Source organism: Debaryomyces fabryi (assembly GCF_001447935.2).
Source record: "Debaryomyces fabryi strain CBS 789 chromosome Unknown contig00029, whole genome shotgun sequence".
Taxonomy (NCBI): domain Eukaryota; kingdom Fungi; phylum Ascomycota; class Pichiomycetes; order Serinales; family Debaryomycetaceae; genus Debaryomyces; species Debaryomyces fabryi.
In genome coordinates, this window is record NW_015385455.1 from 58234 (window position 1) to 77916 (window position 19683).

At 35.3% G+C, this 19683-nt stretch overlaps 10 protein-coding genes across 10 annotated transcripts; 7 read left to right on the plus strand and 3 right to left on the minus strand.

Moving 5' to 3' along the window:
* Positions 1 to 146: 146 nt before the first annotated feature.
* On the plus strand, positions 147 to 1328 carry END3 (End3p; the record flags this gene model as incomplete). Its single annotated transcript, XM_015610740.1, has 1 exon — positions 147 to 1328. One exon carries the CDS (start codon positions 147 to 149, stop codon positions 1326 to 1328), a length of 1182 nt encoding a protein of 393 aa, XP_015468454.1.
* A 121-nt stretch (positions 1329 to 1449) lies between these two features.
* On the minus strand, positions 1450 to 2304 carry ALI1 (Ali1p; the record flags this gene model as incomplete). The annotated part of the gene is made up of 1 exon (XM_015610741.1): positions 1450 to 2304. The coding sequence occupies one exon, from the start codon at positions 2302 to 2304 to the stop codon at positions 1450 to 1452; it is 855 nt and encodes a 284-aa protein (XP_015468455.1).
* Positions 2305 to 2731: 427 nt separating this feature from the next.
* On the plus strand, positions 2732 to 5341 carry ZCF8 (Zcf8p; the record flags this gene model as incomplete). Its single annotated transcript, XM_015610742.1, has 1 exon — positions 2732 to 5341. One exon carries the CDS (start codon positions 2732 to 2734, stop codon positions 5339 to 5341), a length of 2610 nt encoding a protein of 869 aa, XP_015468456.1.
* Positions 5342 to 5881: 540 nt separating this feature from the next.
* Positions 5882 to 7594, plus strand: SAP9 (aspartyl protease; the record flags this gene model as incomplete). Its single annotated transcript, XM_015610743.1, has 1 exon — positions 5882 to 7594. The coding sequence occupies one exon, from the start codon at positions 5882 to 5884 to the stop codon at positions 7592 to 7594; it is 1713 nt and encodes a 570-aa protein (XP_015468457.1).
* A 413-nt stretch (positions 7595 to 8007) lies between these two features.
* Positions 8008 to 9576, plus strand: AC631_01914 (ubiquitin-protein ligase; the record flags this gene model as incomplete). The annotated part of the gene is made up of 1 exon (XM_015610744.1): positions 8008 to 9576. The coding sequence occupies one exon, from the start codon at positions 8008 to 8010 to the stop codon at positions 9574 to 9576; it is 1569 nt and encodes a 522-aa protein (XP_015468458.1).
* A 119-nt stretch (positions 9577 to 9695) lies between these two features.
* Positions 9696 to 10853, minus strand: AC631_01915 (peptidylprolyl isomerase; the record flags this gene model as incomplete). The annotated part of the gene is made up of 1 exon (XM_015610745.1): positions 9696 to 10853. One exon carries the CDS (start codon positions 10851 to 10853, stop codon positions 9696 to 9698), a length of 1158 nt encoding a protein of 385 aa, XP_015468459.1.
* Positions 10854 to 10980: 127 nt separating this feature from the next.
* Positions 10981 to 12147, plus strand: AC631_01916 (uncharacterized protein; the record flags this gene model as incomplete). The annotated part of the gene is made up of 1 exon (XM_015610746.1): positions 10981 to 12147. One exon carries the CDS (start codon positions 10981 to 10983, stop codon positions 12145 to 12147), a length of 1167 nt encoding a protein of 388 aa, XP_015468460.1.
* A 448-nt stretch (positions 12148 to 12595) lies between these two features.
* GEA2 (Arf family guanine nucleotide exchange factor) lies at positions 12596 to 17227 on the plus strand (the record flags this gene model as incomplete). Its single annotated transcript, XM_015610747.1, has 1 exon — positions 12596 to 17227. The coding sequence occupies one exon, from the start codon at positions 12596 to 12598 to the stop codon at positions 17225 to 17227; it is 4632 nt and encodes a 1543-aa protein (XP_015468461.1).
* Positions 17228 to 17418: 191 nt separating this feature from the next.
* Positions 17419 to 18222, plus strand: URA3 (orotidine-5'-phosphate decarboxylase; the record flags this gene model as incomplete). The annotated part of the gene is made up of 1 exon (XM_015610748.1): positions 17419 to 18222. One exon carries the CDS (start codon positions 17419 to 17421, stop codon positions 18220 to 18222), a length of 804 nt encoding a protein of 267 aa, XP_015468462.1.
* A 64-nt stretch (positions 18223 to 18286) lies between these two features.
* Positions 18287 to 19621, minus strand: AC631_01919 (uncharacterized protein; the record flags this gene model as incomplete). Its single annotated transcript, XM_015610749.1, has 1 exon — positions 18287 to 19621. The coding sequence occupies one exon, from the start codon at positions 19619 to 19621 to the stop codon at positions 18287 to 18289; it is 1335 nt and encodes a 444-aa protein (XP_015468463.1).
* Positions 19622 to 19683: the final 62 nt, after the last annotated feature.

Sequence of the window (19683 nt, forward strand, 5' to 3'; positions counted from 1 at the left end):
TTGAAATTGTTTTTTGAAAGACCTGTAAGGATAAAACTGAGGAAAGCGCATATCGCAAAGTTCAGTTAGTTTCTAAACCAAATATACACAACAAGTATACCTTTTTAATACATCAGTATACAAGTGAATTTATTAAATTATATAGAATGCCTCGTTTGGAAGATTGGGAAATTAAGAAGTACTGGGAAATATTTCAAGGTTTGAATCCAGTTGATAATAAGATCACTGGGGATAAAGCTTCAACTGTTCTTAAGAATTCAAGATTGAAGGATGATCAATTATCCCAAATTTGGGATCTTTCAGATATAGACTCAGATGGAAAATTAGACTTCGAAGAGTTTTGTATTACAATGAGATTGATTTTTGACTTGGTGAATGGTAATCAGCAATCTCTTCCAAGTGAATTACCAAGTTGGTTAGTACCTGCTTCTAAGGCCCATTTAATCCAAGCTAATCGGGCTGTAACTACTGGAAGTAACAATTACCACACCAACAATAATACCGTAACGGATGATTATGATGAGGATGAAACTTTATCAGACGATTTTGATTGGTATATTTCTCCTACTGATAAGTCGATTTACGAAACTATTTATAACTCAAATAGTGATTCATACGGAAGGGTTAAATTTGATTCTTTAACAGGATTGTATCAAACCCTTGCAAAGGTACCTAGATCTGATATCTCATCGGCGTGGAACTTGGTCAACCCAAAATCATTTGAGGCTATAGATAAAGACCAGGTTTTGGTTTTCTTACATATTTTGAATCAGCGGGAGAATGGAAAAAGAATTCCAAGGTATGTACCAGCATCATTAAGGGCTACTTTCTCTAAGGATACTCCATCATACGACTTGAATCAAGCTCCTTCAAGACCAATTTCCCTGGCACCGTTAAATAGTAAGAATTCATTCGCAAACAGCTATTTGAATAAGATTGGACAAGCTAATAACGCAACTAATGAGAAAGGAACTGATTTTTCAGCTACAGAAGGAACTGATTGGGAAGAGGTCAGATTGAGAAAAGAATTGGCTAATTTAGAGGATTTATTATCAAAAGCATCACAAAAGGATAGTACCTCAAATAAGAGTGACGACAGCGAACTGGCTATGATTAAATATGAATATGAACAATTGTTAAAATATAAAACGACTGTGTTGTCAGAGCTTGCAGGTAGTTCCAACCGCAACAACTCAAAAGATTTAAGTGATGCCAAAAATGACATTGAACTTATTGAGAACCAAGTTACAATCTTGCAAGAATTCTTGAACGAGAGGCAAAACGAACTCAATAAGACTAACGAGGAAATCAGAGCGTTGAAAACTTAAATAATTGTATAATGTATTAAATAAATTAGAATACAAAAAGTAGGAGAATAGGATATGTAAGGTTATACAACCTTACAAAGAGTAAAAATAAAAATGATGTATATTAGGTTATGCAGAAAGATTATTTTTTATCATCGTCATCTTTGGTAGGTTCTGGTTCTGGAGTAGGTAACTTAAATGATTCTGGAGTGAAATCTTTACCTTCACCAACCTGTTCCCAAACAGAAGAACCAACAGCAAAATTTCTAAAGGCTTGAGTCAATTCTAATGGTTCGTAAACAACTCTCTTCTTTTCTTCATCATATCTGACTTCGGTATAACCAGTAGTTGGGAAATCTTTTCTTAATGGGTGTCCTTCAAAACCGTAATCTGTCATAATTCTTCTCAAATCTGGATGACCCTCGAAAAAGATACCGAACAAATCATAAGTTTCTCTTTCAAACCAGTTGGCACCTTCGAACAATGGAACAACAGAAGGAACAGGACTGACCTCACTAGCGTATGTCTTGACCCTGATTCTAGAGTTGTGACGAACAGACAACATGTTGTATACGACATCAAATCTATTGGTTCTTGATGGGTAGTCCGCAGCTGTTACATCCATTACGGCTTTAAACTGTGCAGCAGTATGGTTCTTTAAAAATGACATTGTTGGTCTCAAGGCCGATGGTGCAACATAAATCACAAGCTCGTCTTTCCACACTGAGAATTGTTGAATAAACTTTGGTAAACATCCCATGATGTACTTACCGAATTTATGTAACTCTTCCGATTGTTCTTTATAATGTTCGGCTGGGTTAACTAATGGAACATTTGGAACACCTGGATCCTTCCTTGGTAATTTATTTAAATCTACTAATTCTTCATTTTCATTTTGTCTGATTAAGGTGCTGGAAAGTAACCTGCTACTGTTCAACGAAACGGTTCTTAAGTTAGTTTGACCAATTTTTCTCAAAACTGATCTAGTGGAAATCATTTTACCGCTATAATGTTTGATATGTCTAGATATATTATCCTTGAAAAATGTATTTAGATGCAAATGCTTCCATATACATATTATATTACATCTGAAAAATAGTTGTATTACAATTGGACAGACAATTTTTTGTGATTTACACACGACCGTTGATCAGCGGTCGTGCGAATTGTTGATTGTTCTATACATAGAGCTCGTAAATACGAATAGTCATAATAACTATATAGGTTCCGTTTGCTGTAAAAGATATACCATTCACAGACCCATATGTACCACTAAGCTTGGTCAGTCAGTATTGAAAATTAAAAAAGAATTATCATTAAAAAGGGGATTAGGGTAATAGCACAAGAGACGACGTCGGGATCAATTAGACTAAAAGTATATTATCGTGTATGAACTCAAGACCCAGACTTGAAGCTTAAGATTAATGAGTACGGCAGCGCCTGCAAAGACTACGAAGCGTAAAAGAAGACGGTATAGCTGTGGCCCTTGTAAAACTCTTAAAATTAAATGCAACTTGCAGACGCCATGTCAGGCATGTAAAAAAGTTGGAAGGGAAGATAAATGCTATGAAGATCCACCCAAACCACCGTCGAAAGAAGAAATAAATATAAGTAATAGAAGAAAGAAATTAGCCAATCGAAAGAAGGAGTTGGCGGCTCTATCTGAAGAGGATGAGCCGCTGTCTGACGCAAATATCAAGGGAGAAAAGCTGGAGGATAATCCTGGTAACATACAGGGCAAGAAACGACATTCGGGAGCAAGTTACACTGGTAGCACATCTATTACACCGGTTCCAAATAGCCTAAATGTTATGCCGTCAAGCTCTTCCAATTTTGAAGAAAGCATGGCCCAAAATGCAAATAGTGCGATATTACCTCAAGCAGTGCTTCACCTGATAGACAACACAAGAAATGTAAGTCTAGACAGCAGTTATTTATCGAGCAATTCTTTTCGTGACCTGTTTGCTTCTGTGTCTTCAACGTCATCATCAGATAAGCAAATAAGTACGTCTTCTGTATCTAGAAGCGGCTCTCTAGCCTCCTCATTGTTTAGCCATAGACTAAGTAGTGGAGGGTTAGAAAATATAAGATTGGACCCTGATGTTAATAATTACGAATATCACAATTTAAATACGAACCATAAATTGAACGAGATGTATTCAATGGGGCCACAAGCAACGGATCAACCGTTAAACACACACAACTTTTATCTTTCCCAGCCAAACATGACAATGATATCTCCCAGTATAAATGAATCCGGGTTTCATCCAAATGCGACTCCGATTGAACTACAGGATATACAGAACAAACAAATTATGTTCACATTTAATAATAAAGATTTGAATATCTTCAAAAGTTTCTTACCTGCATTTCCAATATTGGAAGAATTGTTACATCAGTACAAATTGTCGAGTAGTCATACATACTATAATGTTTTGAATATTGAACAGATTTTCGACGTATTTAAGGACTTTTTCAATATTATATCGAGCTTATCTTCAACTGATATTATCAAAATTGATAAGCATAGTTTGAAATGCATAAGTCACTTTTATAACATTATGGCAATTAGTTATTTGCTCTCTGGATGGGAAAGCGAAGTGATTGTAAATTTGGATAAGCAAACAGTTATACAGGGGTGGATAAATATTTCTAGTATGATACGGCGTATCATATTAGACATTACTAAAGTTTCTGATATTCTTTTCTCAATTGAGTGGTATTTAACTATAAGAGACTTCTTCAAATATAATAATTTGGTTTTGGATGATTATTCATCATTCAGCAGTGTTATAGAACTCTTGAAGCTGAATGCTTGGATTTTGGAAACAATTAAGAAAGACCCAAAAAAATTATCATCTCAGAAGGATAAAGATGTTTTTCGAGTTGTGATGTATTGGACTTACCTAAGGTTAGTAGACTTAGAAGTACCGTATATTATGTCAAAGGGAACTTTTATTGATTCCCCTGAATTTGAAAACTCGATTGTTCCAGATAAACAAACATTTAATTATTTATTCAAAGACTTGACAAATATAGCGGACCCTATGTCAAATATTTCATTTCAAATAATGAGACTTTATTTTAACAGAACGCAATACACGGCTTCGGCCAAGCTGTTTCTTAAATCATATCTTGAGTTTTTTTGCGATCTTTCATCGTTAACTGTAAATGATATAGATGAATTTAAGAGAAGAATTTCAGCAAAAACCTTCGAACAGACTGAATCCGACTTAAGAACACTTGTGATGGTCCAATTTTGCCAGCACGCAGCAATAAGATGGATATCTTTTATGAATATTGAATTTTCTCATTATTTCCCTTCCTTAAGATTCGCATCGTATCTAACGACCGTTCTTAATTTGTTTAATCAATTCAGTCGGTTGGACAGCGCAATAAAACATCAAACCCAGAACCGTGTGTGCCTAGTTGACAAATTACTTCAGACCTACAGTTATAACTGCTTCGCCGTATTTGTGAGGTCTCTTGTTTTCCAGGGTATATTTGTAATCACCTTGAAAAACTTCAATCACTTAACAGATACCATACTTAATTTCCGAGAAATATTTGGTATTGCGAAATCTAGGTTCCAAGATACTTTTACCTTATTTTGGAATAGTGAGGTTCATTCTAGATTATATCTGAATCTACGATTTTTCCAAAATTCATTTGACTTATGTCTTCAAATGATAGACATATCTGAGAACGATTTGAAATTTGATCTGCTCGACGATTTTAATTCCTACTTGATGTCTGATCTCCCCCTATATGAAGATTTAACTCTAAACTATTTTGCATCTCGGGATAATTTGAGGCTGTATTTAGAGATCTTGTGGCGCTCACTTACACACATAAAATCTAGCAACCTATCAACAGAACTAATTATATCCGAACTGTTAAATTTGAATATGGATCTACTAAATAGTAAGTTACATGATCTTACAGGGCTTATGGTAACTTCCGAAATTGTTGATGACTTCACTAAACTAGTGATAGAACCAAACACACACGAAGGAAGTATCGCTCATACATAGTCTTGTCTGCTCTTACATCTATTTTTAATTTATTATATACTACACCCTGAATTACAAAGGGGTTTTTAATGCATAAATGATTCTTTTTATCAGCCTCCTAGAATAATAAATTTTAAAATTTCTGTTCTCCACCTAATTCATTTACTACGTCATTGCAATATTGTTAGTAGTTATTAAAATATTCATTACCGACATGTACCGACAGGTACCGACCCCAAGAGAGCCAAGGAAATCTACTGGTCATTAAATGACACATTTAATCTTTACTGGTGCGAAGTGTAGAGATTTGTAAAACCTGACCTGGTGGTTACATACCCTTTCCTCTTACGATTATTCAGCAAATTTTATCTGCTAAGAATTTCACCATTATACGGAAAATCAGAGCGGCGGCAGTGCAAGAAAATATTTATAGCGCAGAAAACGAGGTATCCTGATTTTCTTGGGACTTGGTCCTTCATATATACATCTGATTCTATATTATTTCATATTTTACACTATACAAGTTTAGACTTAGTATTATTATAATCAATTGCTAGAAGAATGAAGGTTGCTACTTTTCTAGGACCCATTGCATTAGCTGCAATTGCAGTTGGAGAAAATCCGAACGTATTCAAAATAGATTTCAATGTTTTAAGAGGAAATAGTAAAAGAGACTTATCACTCATAGATGAAAGGCCGTATGTTGTTAAAAGAGACGGATCTGCGGAAATGGAAATTCAAAATGAAAGGACATTTTATTTGGCTAACTTGAAAGTAGGATCAAACGAAGATGAAGTGGGGGTTTTGGTGGATACTGGGTCTTCTGATTTATGGATGATGTCTCATGATCTAACTTGTGAAGCTGTTTCTTCGTCATCATCAAAGAGAGATGTGATTGTGGACAGTAAATTACCAACGACCGATAATGATAATAAAGGTGGGAAGGATAAAGTGGTGGATAATAAAGACCAAGCGCACGCAAAACAAGTATCGAAGTCGAGTGAAGATGTAGCTACTAAATCTTCGGATGGGAATGATAAGGCATTGTGGGATTTTGGTGACACTACTACCACTATTACTACAAGTCCGGAAAGTCCAGGATCAGGGGGCGGAGGAAGCGGAAGCAGTGGTTCGAGTAAGAGTGCTGACGGCTCAACTACTAACACTTGTACTTCATATGGTTCTTTCAAAACTGAAGGTTCGGATACATTCAATCGTAACTCATCAGCCCCTGCATTTTCTATTAGTTATGCTGATGGAACAGATGCATACGGTATTTGGGGGACTGACGATGTTCGTTTCGGCGATATCACGGTAAAAGATTTATCATTTGCCATTGCAAATGAGACCAGTTCTAACGTTGGTGTTTTAGGTATAGGTTTATCCGGATTGGAAACTACTTATTCTAGCCAATATGGCGGTAATTATCAATACGAGAATTTACCATTGAAATTGAAGAGCCAGGGTACTATTGAGAAAGCGGCATATTCGGTTTATTTGGGTGAGAAGGCTGCCAAGGCTGGATCTATCTTGTTTGGTGCAGTTGATTCGGCTAAATACACCGGCGACTTGCAAACTGTGCAGATTGTGAATACTATGAAGAGCTATGGTTATTCTGAAGCTATTAAGCTAGAAATTATTGTCAATGGCCTCACTTTCAATGACTCCGGCTCCGAAATCGATATCACATCTAACGAGCATACTGCAGTGTTAGACACTGGTTCCACATATTCATACTTCCCAACTTCTCTTTTGCGATCCGTTGGCGAAACATTAAATGGACAATATTCGTCCTCCTTGGGAGCGTATATGATAGATTGTATTGGTGATGACGATGATTCGTATTATTTCACTATTGATTTCAGTGGTGCCAAAATCCAAGTCCCATTGTCTGACCTAGTCACTGAATACTCTACAGACCAATGTTTTTTGAGTATCTTGCCGCAAACAGGAGCAGATTACATTTTATTTGGTGACAATGTTTTAAGAAGTGCTTATCTTGTTTACGACTTAGAAGACTTCGAAATTTCCTTAGCTCAAGTGAAATATACTTCGGACGAGAGTATCTCATCCATCTCATCTTCTGTCCCAAATGCTAAAAATGCCCCAGGTTATTCTTCTACTGCGATTTCCACCGCTTCAGATGATTCGAATTCGGTAACGACTTCTAGCTTTGGTTCTAAAAAATCCGATGCTTCAGTAAATAATTTATCAACTGTTAAATGGTACAGTTTGATTTTAGGCTTTGGCCTTTTAGTAGGTGCATTTATATAAATAGTTCTTTTAGTTAGAAATATTTTATGTGTAGACATAATTAATAAATCATGCGCCATAACTACTAGCAATCTCGGTAACACAAAAGATCATTAAATTTGGTTAGAAATAACGATTTGTAATACTAACAAATTCCACGATTTAAGGAATACAGTATATCTATTTATAGATAGATACTGATATTATTATAGTTTTAGTAGAGGAGTTTTTGAGAACCAGAGAGAAAGAGAAGAGGTCTTGGAAAAGGAATAAAATTAATCGAACACAAGAGCACTAAAATGGATAATAGGTGAGTATTTATTAGTTAAAATTATATTAGACGCAAGGAACTAACATTTTTGCATTGCAGTGATAGTAATGGATCTAGAAACAATAGAGAACAGATCACAGAAGATGGTGAGGAACATGGTGCTATGAATGTAAATGCAAGAAGCGAAACGAACCTCAATCCTGGAGATAACGGCGGAAATGATAATCTGGCGGAACCTAATGCCAGTAGTAATGCACAAGGATCTGATACCTCTAATGAAAGTGATAATGATAATAGAAATGAAATGAACATATTTGATAGATTTATGGATACTATATTAGGTGCTAATCGAAATAGGGCTCAACCTCCGATGGCTATTCCAATAATAAGTGGCGCCGGAGATAACGGCTCTACCATGGCGTCAGCTAATACAGATACATCAAATACTGCTGAAGAAGTAGGCTCCGGAACAGATTCGTCTAATCCTAATACATTGAGCACAAGTGCTGATGCAAATGGTGGAGCCATTATTATAACAGTTAATTATGTGTTCTCTGATGAAAATAATCCACAGAATCCAAACAGATCTGGCTCATTGGTAATGACTTTGCCAAACAATTCATCTAACAGAGACCCTAGAATAATTCAAGAATTTATCAGGTTGGCTACACAGATGGCTTATTCCACGATTGTTAACTTAAACAAAGAAAAGGGTATTACTATCGATAAGTTTAATTCTTTCGATATTAAAACATTAGAAGAACTCTCGGATACCTCGAAAGAATGTTCTATTTGTTTCGAAGATTATGTAGCATTTTCCAACGGTAGTGATAAAAAGAGAAGCATTGTTGAAGATTCTAAATCTCATGAAGACACATTCGTAAAGAAACGAAAATTGAACACTGATGATTCTGGATCTACAAATAATACATTGTCTGCATTGCCTACATCATCAGATTCCACAGGGGCTTCATCGGCTAGTGAGAATACGTCGAGACCAAAATATTTATCTGAATTCACTGGATCATTTGAACATCTTCCTGTTCAAATGCCTTGTGGTCATATATTTGGTAAATCTTGTTTGTTCGAGTGGTTGAAAAATCATAGCTCTTGCCCGTTATGCCGAGATTCAGTCAGCGAATCAAATACAAATGAAGCTTCATCTACTGAAGCCAATGGCAATGTGCAAAATAATCCTAATATTACGATGATGCATGGGGTCCATAGACCTCTGTTGTCAGATATTTTCAATTCATTTGCTAGAGATAGAGACAGCAACACACCTGTTAGAAGAATTTTAAGGTCAGGAAACGGATTAGGTGAGAATAATTCTCCACATACCCATATACATACTCAATCTTTCTCTCCGCAAAGGTTAGATTCGCAAGACAATGTTCAAGAGGGTGAATCAAGGCAGAATGGAGTTTTTTCGCATCTTTTGAATTACCTCAGGAGAACCCAACTGAATGAAAATTCAGAACCGCTATTCCCAACCGGAGTTTCTAGCAGGAGAACTACGACAGGTGTTGAAACAAGACTGACTGATAGAATTGATTCTGAAGACAATGTTTTAGAGTTTATGAATTTGAGAAGCCTTGTTGACGATAATAGAAATAATGATGATGTAACTAATGTCGCAGAAGATAATAGTAACGCCGACAGCCAGAATGATAGCTCAGATGGCAGCAATACCAATAACAATACTAGTAATAATGACGCTCTGAATCAGTAAGCATAAATGCATGTAATTTCTGATGATTCTATATATGTATATATATTTGTAATTATTAAATTTTGCATTCGCTCTAAACATTTGGATTCCAGATATAATGTATCTTTTTTATTTTGATATTAAGAAAAGAATTTAGCATACTTTGCTTTTTCATTTTGCTTTTTCGCTTCTATTAACAGTTCACATTTATTTAACTGTGTTTCAATTGCTGGGTCTTCAGGAACTAAAAGTTTAGCGTTCTTGAATTCTGTTAGAGCTTCGTCATATTTTTTAAGTTCTATCAAAGCACATCCATGTCTGTAATGTCCTTTGGCCTTTTCTTGTGTCGTGAGATTATTCATGTCTAACAAATAGCTTGAGTAATCGGCAGCTTTCATAAAATTTTTCAAGCCTAAACATACCATGGACAAGTTTAAATACAACTTTTTCTTTATATCTAAATATTTTTTATACCAGTCTGGTTCTTGATCTTCGTCTGGTATATATTCCATTACGTACCTTAAGCATTTTCTGTACTTCAAAAATGCTTCTTGTTTCATTCCCTTTTTGAATAAGAGTGTTCCACTTTCTTTGATTTTTGTAGATGCATTATATACCAGTTCTGATGATTCCTTATCAATGTATTCATCGTCATCTGGATACTCTTCGTAGATATCGCCTCCTATTTGATCATAGCATGCATTATAAACTGGAATATCCATGTCTTCTGTCCAATCTCCACAATCTTCAATAAAAACTATATTTTCCTTCTTTGGAATATTTTGACTATCAGTATCAACCCTTTCCATCTCTCGAACAACTGATTTCCCATGAATCACTTTACCAAATACAGTATGCTTACCATTCAAATGAGGTTGAGGAAACGTTGTTATGAAAAATTGTGATTTATTTGCATTTGCAGTACCATCATTTGCCATACAAAGTTTAAATGGGCTATCCAAAGGTTCAGATAGATTTTCGTCTTCGAACGTATCATTATTGTAGATTGAAACACCACCTTTACCAATGTTCAGATTAGGATAATCTTTAATTGAAGTACCATTTTCAATATCTCCCGCTTGAACGACAAAGTTTTTAATAATTCGATGAAAATAATTACCCTTGAAAGTTAAAGGACTTCCCTCTTGGGATTTTTGTGAACCATTGCATAACTTGATGAAATTCTCAGAAGCTTTAGGTGCCAAATCTTCAAACAATTCCACCACTATCCTACCGGTCTTGGTGCCTCCGATTGAGATATCAATATATGAACAAGGCCTAATGAGTTCTAGCTTCATGACAAATTGTTAGTTTCGAAGAAAAATCGAAGATCATCAATATTTTTTTCTGTTGCACTGAAGAGTGAGCCTAACGCTTTTATAAATTTCAAGAATAGTAAAATACATCTTCTAAGATTATTGCAAGATGTTAAAACAAAGGATCATAAAAGCACCAAGATGTTTTATATCTAAGTGTTCGTTTTCTACTGGGAATAGTAACTACGATTTAAAATTGCATAGTGCAAGAGAAGATATCAATTCTCTCTTAGAAGTTCACGATAGGTCATCCTATATCTTAGCACAATACATACCAGAGCCAGCTCGGGATGCATTTCTCGCTATACGTGCTTTCAACCTTGAAATTAATAAAATCAGTGATGGTGGCAATAATCCGAATTCGGTTTCTTCAAAAGCGTCTAATCAACTATCAGGTTCCATGGGTATATCAACATCAGATATAAAGTTCAAATTCTGGAGTGATTTATTATCAAGAGTCTTTACTGATCCAATGTCTGATAAAAACCTTGGTGAACCAATTGCCATATTGATTAGAGACTCGTTAAGAAATGACCTTAATTTGGACTTATCATATTTCCATCAATTTTTGCAAACAAGAAAACATTTCTTACAGACAAAAAGTTTCCAGACAGTAAATGACATTTGTTCATATGGAGAAGGAACTTATTCCCAATTAAACTATTTAACACAAGGTTTACTTTTGTCCCCATCTATTTCTCCCTCTGCAATTAGTTTGTTGGAGCACTCCACGTCGCTACAATCAAAGGTTAGCGATATATCTGCGCATATTGGGCAAGCTACTGCTATAGGTTCCATGATATTGGGCTTGAAATATTATGCATCAACCCGGAACCAAGTGACTTTGCCAATCGATCTCATGACGAAGTTTGATTTGTCGCAAGAATCTGTTCTTAGGCTCACTCAAGGACACCTAAAAAATGAAAATGATATAAGAGATGTACGTGAGAAGCTAAAGAATATTACCTATGAAACGGCTGTCACGGCAAATGATCATATATTATCGGCCAGAAACAAATTGGATAAGTCAAGAGAAGAGATTTTGTCGATTGTTAAATCTCATCCAAACGATAAAATTCTACAAAAACATCAAAAACGTTGGAGAAAGAGCATTCCTGACGTTGTATTTACCCCTTTCATGGTAGCTATTCCTACAACCTTGTACTTGCAGAAGTTGGAGAAATATGACTTCGATATTTTCCATCCTAAATTGCAACAACAAGAATGGAGATTAGCCTGGACCTCTTTCCGTAATTATTACCAAAGAAGAATCTAAATATAGTATCAATCCGTGTATATAGCCATAAATTCAATATATGTGTATTACCTGTACTTCATGGTGATGCTTGCACATTATTTTATAACCCATTGTCAGAGTAATATCATATTCATTACATTTATTACATCAGAAGATCGATCATCAATGAGTTCTACGTTGTTTTAAGCACATTTAGAACCATATGCATACCTAGTAGATCGTATATCCCTTAAGCCATTAAATCAGAAGGGTCTTCTGGTTTCGTGTATGAACCACTCTTTCGTTTTCGCGTCAAGAAAAGCACTTGTTGACATGGTATCAAATCGTTCAATATAGTTAAGACAAATCAAGTAGTTGATCTTTTAGACACATTAACTATTACATAGAAATATTATAGAGAGGAAAGTGATTCTTGGAATAGAAGTAATTAAATTCTTTAAAGTCTAGTAGAATAAACATTTTCACTATGGTACATGAATTTTCCAAGTCGCCTACACCTTGTATCCCACTCGGATATAAGCAATCAGGCATACTGTTACATGCTTCGACATCTACTACCTCCATTGTTGCCATTGATCCCATTACCTTGATGATAAATGATTGTATGACTATATCTTCAGCTATGAGAAAAATGACTAGATGGTCTCAAAGTGGAGTTGCCGCCATCTTGGGCGCAGGCGATATTTTTGGTGATAACGATTCCTTAACTAATTTGGGGCTAAGCACAAATATGGCGAATAACAATGGTACCAGATCTTCAGGAATGAATGACAACCCACTTTTATCCAGCTTTTTGCAATTGAGATCGATGTTAACAGACGCAAAAGATTTATATGAAATAGATAGCTTGACCTTATTACAACCGTTTTTGTTGGTAATCAAGTCTTCATCCACCTCGGGCCATATTACATCGTTGGCATTGAACTCGATTTCTAAATTCATAAACTATGAGATTATTTCGTTCAAATCTAAAAATTTGCAAAGTTCGTTAATTCAAATTATTTCTGCATTAACCCATTGCCGTTTTGAGGCAGCGGATCAGAGCTCAGATGACGCGGTATTACTTAAGGTTTTAAGGTTATTAGAAGATATTCTCGAAAGTCCTTTATCTAAGCTTTTACCAAACGAAGTAATTTCAGAAGTTGTCCAAACCTGTTTATCTCTTGCTTGCAATAAGAAAAGAAGTGAGGTTTTGAGAAAGGCTGCGGAAATGGCTATGATTCTGATAACCTCCCATATATTCCGTCAATTGAAGGATATTGAGCCAGAAACAGTGGGGATAGATGATTTACAAACAAACTTTTCTAAAACTCAGTTACCAGAGGACTTAATAGGTGGTACTGAAACTAACAATTCGGTTAACTTGAGAGATGAAGAACTTGCCAATAACAATATACAAGATAAAACGGAAGAAGATAAAGAAAATACTATTGAAGAAGATGATCGACTTGTTGAGAGTCCGAATAAAATATCGAACTTCGATGATACTAAAAGAGCTTTGGATACTGAGGAACCATTCGGTATTATTTGCATCAATGAATTTCTAGGAATATTAATTTCAATGATATCTCCATCAAACCAATATCAACATATGGAGAGTACAAGGGTATTTGCTTTATCATTGATAAATACTGCAATTGAAGTTTCAGGTCATGATATCCCAAAACATCTATCATTGATGAGTTTGGTATCAGACCCCGTATCAAAACATGTTGTACAAATAATGACTACTACTGATTCACCGGCATTATTACAAGCATCATTGCAACTATTCTCTACAATTGCAATTGTTTTAGGGAGACAATTGAAATCACAAATAGAATTAACTCTCTTATTGTTATTTAATTCTATATCTCCAGATTCTGTTGAAAAGAATGATACTATTAATGGTAATGAAACTTCCGTGGCTACACGAATTTCCAGCTCAAAAGAGATGCTCATCGAATCATTGTCCTTGTTGTGGACTAGGTCTCCAGTTTTTTTCACCCATCTTTTTATTGATTATGATTGTAACTTTGATAGAACAGACTTGTCTAGAAAATTTTTAGAATTTTTATGCAAGCTATCTTTGCCGGAGTCCGCAGTTCTAACGACTGACAATGTTCCTCCTATATGTTTAGAAGGAATATTGACTTTCATTGGTGGAATAAATGACAGAATCAAAAGCTTGCCGATAGATAAGGAGTTGAATGATTTACAATTACACTCTTTAATCTTAGATAAGTATAAAAAGACCTCATTCATCAGTTGCACTGATATTTTAAATAAGAAGCCAAAAGCGGGAATTAAAGCTCTAGCAGAAAAAGGATTTATCAAGGATGAAAGTGATGCTGATGAATTGGCCCACTTTTTCTTTTCAAAATCTGGAAGATTGAATAAAAAAGTATTAGGTGAATATTTAGCTAAACCTTCCAATATTGAGCTTTTGAGAAAATTTATCGATATGTTTGAATTTACTGGCTTGAGAGTAGACGAAGCATTGAGGGTTTTATTGAAGAGTTTCAGACTTCCAGGGGAATCACAACAGATTGAGAGGGTAGTGGAACTTTTTGCCGAAAGATATGTACATTGTCAAGAAAGTGTTGTAAATGACCCTGAAGAAGAAGCCGTGAAACCGGATCGCGACGCTGTATTTGTTTTATCCTATTCAGTAATCATGTTGAATACTGATTTGCATAACCCTAAAGTTAGACATCAAATGGACCTTGATGCTTATAAACGTAACTTGCGAGGTGTATATAATGGAAAAGATTTCCCAAGCTGGTACCTTTCTAAGATTTATCATTCGATAAAAGAAAGAGAAATAATCATGCCTGAGGAACACCATGGTACAGATAAGTGGTTTGATGACGCTTGGCATAATTTGATTTCATCAGAAGCAATCAATACAGATAAGCACGAGACTTTAGAATTTAATAATGATCAATTGTGTCAGTTTGATAAGGTGTTGTTTGAAGGATCTGTTGATCAAATTATTGACACCTTAATCAGTGTATTCAAAGAAGCATCTGACGACCAAATTATTACAAGGTTAATGTCATCTGTTGATAAATGTGCTAATATTTGTTTGTACTATAATTTATCATCTTCAATTGATAAATTGATTGGTTTATTGGCAGAATTAACAACCTTAACTAGTGCAATTCATCATGCTCCGAGCGCAGATGATAATGTACGCGAAGAAATCCCTATTACTCAGATTAAAGTTGAAAAGAAAGATGAAGCAATTACAGTCAGTGAAATGGCAGTGTGGTTTGGAAGGGATTTCAAGGCCCAAATATCAACAGTTGTTTTGTTTAGATTGATCAAAAAGACTGACTTTAAAGTAACTGAATCTTGGAATAAGATTATTAAAATCATTTTAACATTATTTGAGAACTGCTTAATCAATCCAAACTTTTTCACCGAATTTCAGAAGAAAATTAAGTTAAATCCATTAGCAAAGGTTAAGCCTCGTTATATCATTAATAGGACAAAGCCTTTGAAGGATTCGGGTATTTTTTCAACATTTTCTTCATTTTTGAAAGGTTACTCAGACGAACCGCCAGAACCTACTGATCAAGAAGTTGAATCCACACTTTCAACTATTGACTGTGTTAAATCTTTAAATATTCCAAGCATCTTTGAAAATATTTCAAAGGGTTCGAAAGATAACTTGAAGCTTTTCATAGAATTATTGTTAGATTCCGTCCCTACGTTTAGAGAAGAAACAAAGAGGTATTTTGAAATTGAGAACTTGTTTTTATTTGAAATTGTGGTATGCTTTTGCTTACTACTTGATGATAAGTCAATCATTAATTCTACCCTCGACAAGATGAAGAATTTTGGAGGCCTGAAAGATTTATCAAGAAAAGGTAATTTGAGAGTCTGTGCATACAAGCTATTGTTAATTAGACATAGTGATGGATTGCATGAATCTACTTTATCTGAATGCATAAAAGAGTTAAGTGAATTCGACAAAGAGCTAATTAGTAAATATGGAGCACAGTTGGCTCAACCATTAATTTCATTGGTAGACGATGAATCATGGTTTTGTAAGAAATTAGTGAATAATGAAGAATACTGGAAAGCTTTAAGGGTACTTGGGTCTATTCCAATATACTCTTCGGATATTCTTAAACTTGTTGATGGTATAATCACAAATTCACCAAAGGAAGTTTCGCCATCAAATTACATGCCACTTCTTGGTCTCTTAGATGAGATATCTTCTCTTGGTGCAGCTGGATCCCAATGGGAGCAAGAAATCGAACAATTAAATGTTTCTGGACAGAAATCAGATGATGACAATTCGTATTACAGAGATCTCGTTGAAATTTCAAAGAAGTCTATATCGTTAACAGCAGAATTAAATTCAATCGCTAAAAGACCTGAGTTCAAGCAGAAAGACCTTTCGTATTCTTTAATTCAAGCTTTGGCTCATCAATGTTTCAATCCGTGTCGAGAGGTTCGTACGTTTGCAATCAATGCTTTACAGCTGACTGTTTTGTCCTCCGAAATTAACGATGAATTTACTCCATCTGGTATATTTGAGTATGGCTTATTCCCATTATTATCAGAGCTTTCAAAGCACGAAGTTTTGCATACTGATCCAAATGGATTTGCCCGGACCCAGACAGAGGCTTTATCTTTAGTGAGCAAAGTCTTTTTGAAATATGAATCGCAGTTTGATCTGGAAGGAACTGATAAAATATGGCTAGGAATTCTAGAATATTTTATTGTTTTTAATTCCTTAGGCGAAAAGTTTAACACAAATGAGAACTTGATTAAGGAATCAGGTGCAGAATTACTTAAAAATATGATTTTAGTATTGCAGAATAACGGCATATTGAGGGATAATAAGACTGAATTATGGAAAGCTTCGTGGGAAAAAATCGAAAAGATTTACCCGAATATGAAAGATGAGCTAGTACTTGAGAGTTCTTCAAAAACTCAGAAAACCGGTGCTGTGAATGAAGAAAAGAACAAATCGAACAACGAGAAAAGAATAGAGCAACAGCAAGAAGAGGGTGAAAAGCAAAATGAAGTCTCAAAAGAGGAATCAACAAATGAGCCAACTAATGAGCAAAAGGAAGAATCAAAAGAAGAATCAACAAAATAAACAGACTAAGGTTGATATTCCAGGCGAGTATATGAGCTAAATATTTTTATCTGCAAAGACATTAATAGATGTATGTTAATATCTGTATAGTTTAATGTAATGTATTTCCTGCATATTGTTTTCAATGAAGTACTTTTCAGAACCATCAAGCTCGAACAAGATTAACCATTGATAGATTCCAACACTAAACTATGGTTAACGCCCAAACGTACACTGAAAGAGCTTCTGCTCATCCATCGCCTGTTGCTCAGCGCTTGTTCAAGTTAATGGATAGCAAAAAAACAAATTTGTGTGCTTCTGTTGATGTGAAATCTACTGATGAGTTCTTGGCCTTAATAGATAAATTAGGACCATACATTTGCTTAGTTAAAACACACATTGATATAATAGACGATTACTCTTACGAGGGTACTATTGTTCCTTTGTTAGCTTTAGCTAAAAAACATAACTTTATGATTTTTGAAGACCGTAAATTTGCTGATATTGGAAATACAGTCAAATCACAATACTCTGGTGGTGTTTATAAAATTGCACAATGGTCTGACATTACCAATGCTCATGGTATAACCGGTTCAGGAATTGTTAAAGGTTTGAAAGAGGCAGCGCAAGAAGTCTCAAGTGAGCCAAGAGGTTTATTAATGTTGGCTGAATTGTCATCGAAAGGCTCTTTAGCATACGGTGAGTACACAGATAAAACCATTGAAATTGCCAAAAGTGACAAAGAATTCGTTATTGGCTTTATTGCCCAAAGGGATATGGGTGGTTCAGATGAAGGGTTCGACTGGATCATTATGACACCTGGTGTTGGATTGGATGATAAGGGTGATGGTTTAGGTCAACAGTATAGAACTGTCGATGAGGTTGTTTCAACTGGAACTGATATTATCATTGTCGGGAGAGGCTTGTTTGGTCAAGGCAGAGATCCAACTGTAGAAGGGAAGAGATACAGAGATGCAGGTTGGAACGCATATTTGAAGAAGACTGGATCATTGTAATGATAATAAATTGTTCTATATATAATGTTTATGTAATAAATATGTACAAGGATAGTTTAAGGTTTCAGGGATCAAGCGCACCTGGTCCAAATGATTCTTCATCCAAGCTATCCGATAATTTGGTCCTCATTATTTCAAATACGAGCAAACCCACCGATGTTGCCGGTATCGTAGTTAATGCATTTCTAATAAAGCCCTTATAACTTAGCTGAAACCAAGAGGCTTTAGACTTGGCTTTGATTTTCAATACTTGATTATATGTATCAATATAAGAATTATAATACAATTTGATAAATGGACGATAAGCTGTCGACTTTGATGCATTATAGACATCTAGTGCTTCTAACCTTGATAAATGAATCTTTTGAACTTTTGCTATTGGATACTGTACAGCTAACAAAGTAAATGCAGCAGAAGCACCAGCTAACAATATAAAACTTGACTTTAAAATTTTAATCAGGCGATTATTTTCTAACTTAAGTGCTTCTTCGTCTGATTGTTGAGTTTCTTTGTGAACTCCAAGATTGGCTAACTTCTTTGAGACTGATAATCGGATTTTTCTATAACCCAACAAAGTACTATATGTTATATTGTAGCCTTGAGTCTTCACAATTTCAAACACTGAAAAATAAAAAGCAAACCCCACACTATCCTTTATTAATGAAAACCCATAACCAGCGAAAACTCCAATTAACCCAACTTCCTTTAATTTGCTCAACCCATAAACCCATAAATTCTGGTGTGTCCCATTTAACATTTCTGCAGCAGACAGTCTAGTATATATTGCATCGACCGGAGCAGCCGCTAATGATTGAGCAGCACCAGCAATCAAGCCCGCCCTCCATGTATCTATCGGAGAATAATAGTAATTGCTACGTTGATTTTGCTTCTTTTCTTCTTCGTGGCGCTTGTCAAATCGGTCCAAAGAGGATAAATACGTACCATACAATATAAGACCAGTAGCCGAATTCGCTATCAATGGTGGTAACACCTGATCAGGTATGAATCTCCAACCTTCTTTTCGTAGCACGTTCACAAGCATTCCTATTGACGAATGCGTTCTAACTCTATACGGTTTTAAATAAATTTTATCATGCTTGTTTGCCACCTCCCTAACATAAGCCATGTAATCGAATCTTGATGGTCTGAATAACTTTACGGGTGTTCTCAAATATAATGCTTGTAATTGATATACAACGGCACGAATACCAGCTGTGGACAATGTAACCGCTTGGTTACTATTTTTTGCAGCTTGTGACTGGTTATTATGAATATTCAAACCTGCCAGATCAAGCGTTGAGCTTATGTTGCTCATGGACATATCATCCTTGTGTACCAGAGATGTTGATAGTGTCGAGAGATCTCGTTTTGATGTTGATAACGAAAAATCTTTGTCCATTATTCGCTTATTATTTTTTATATGTATTCATTCGAAACCTAACAACTGGGTACATCAACTGG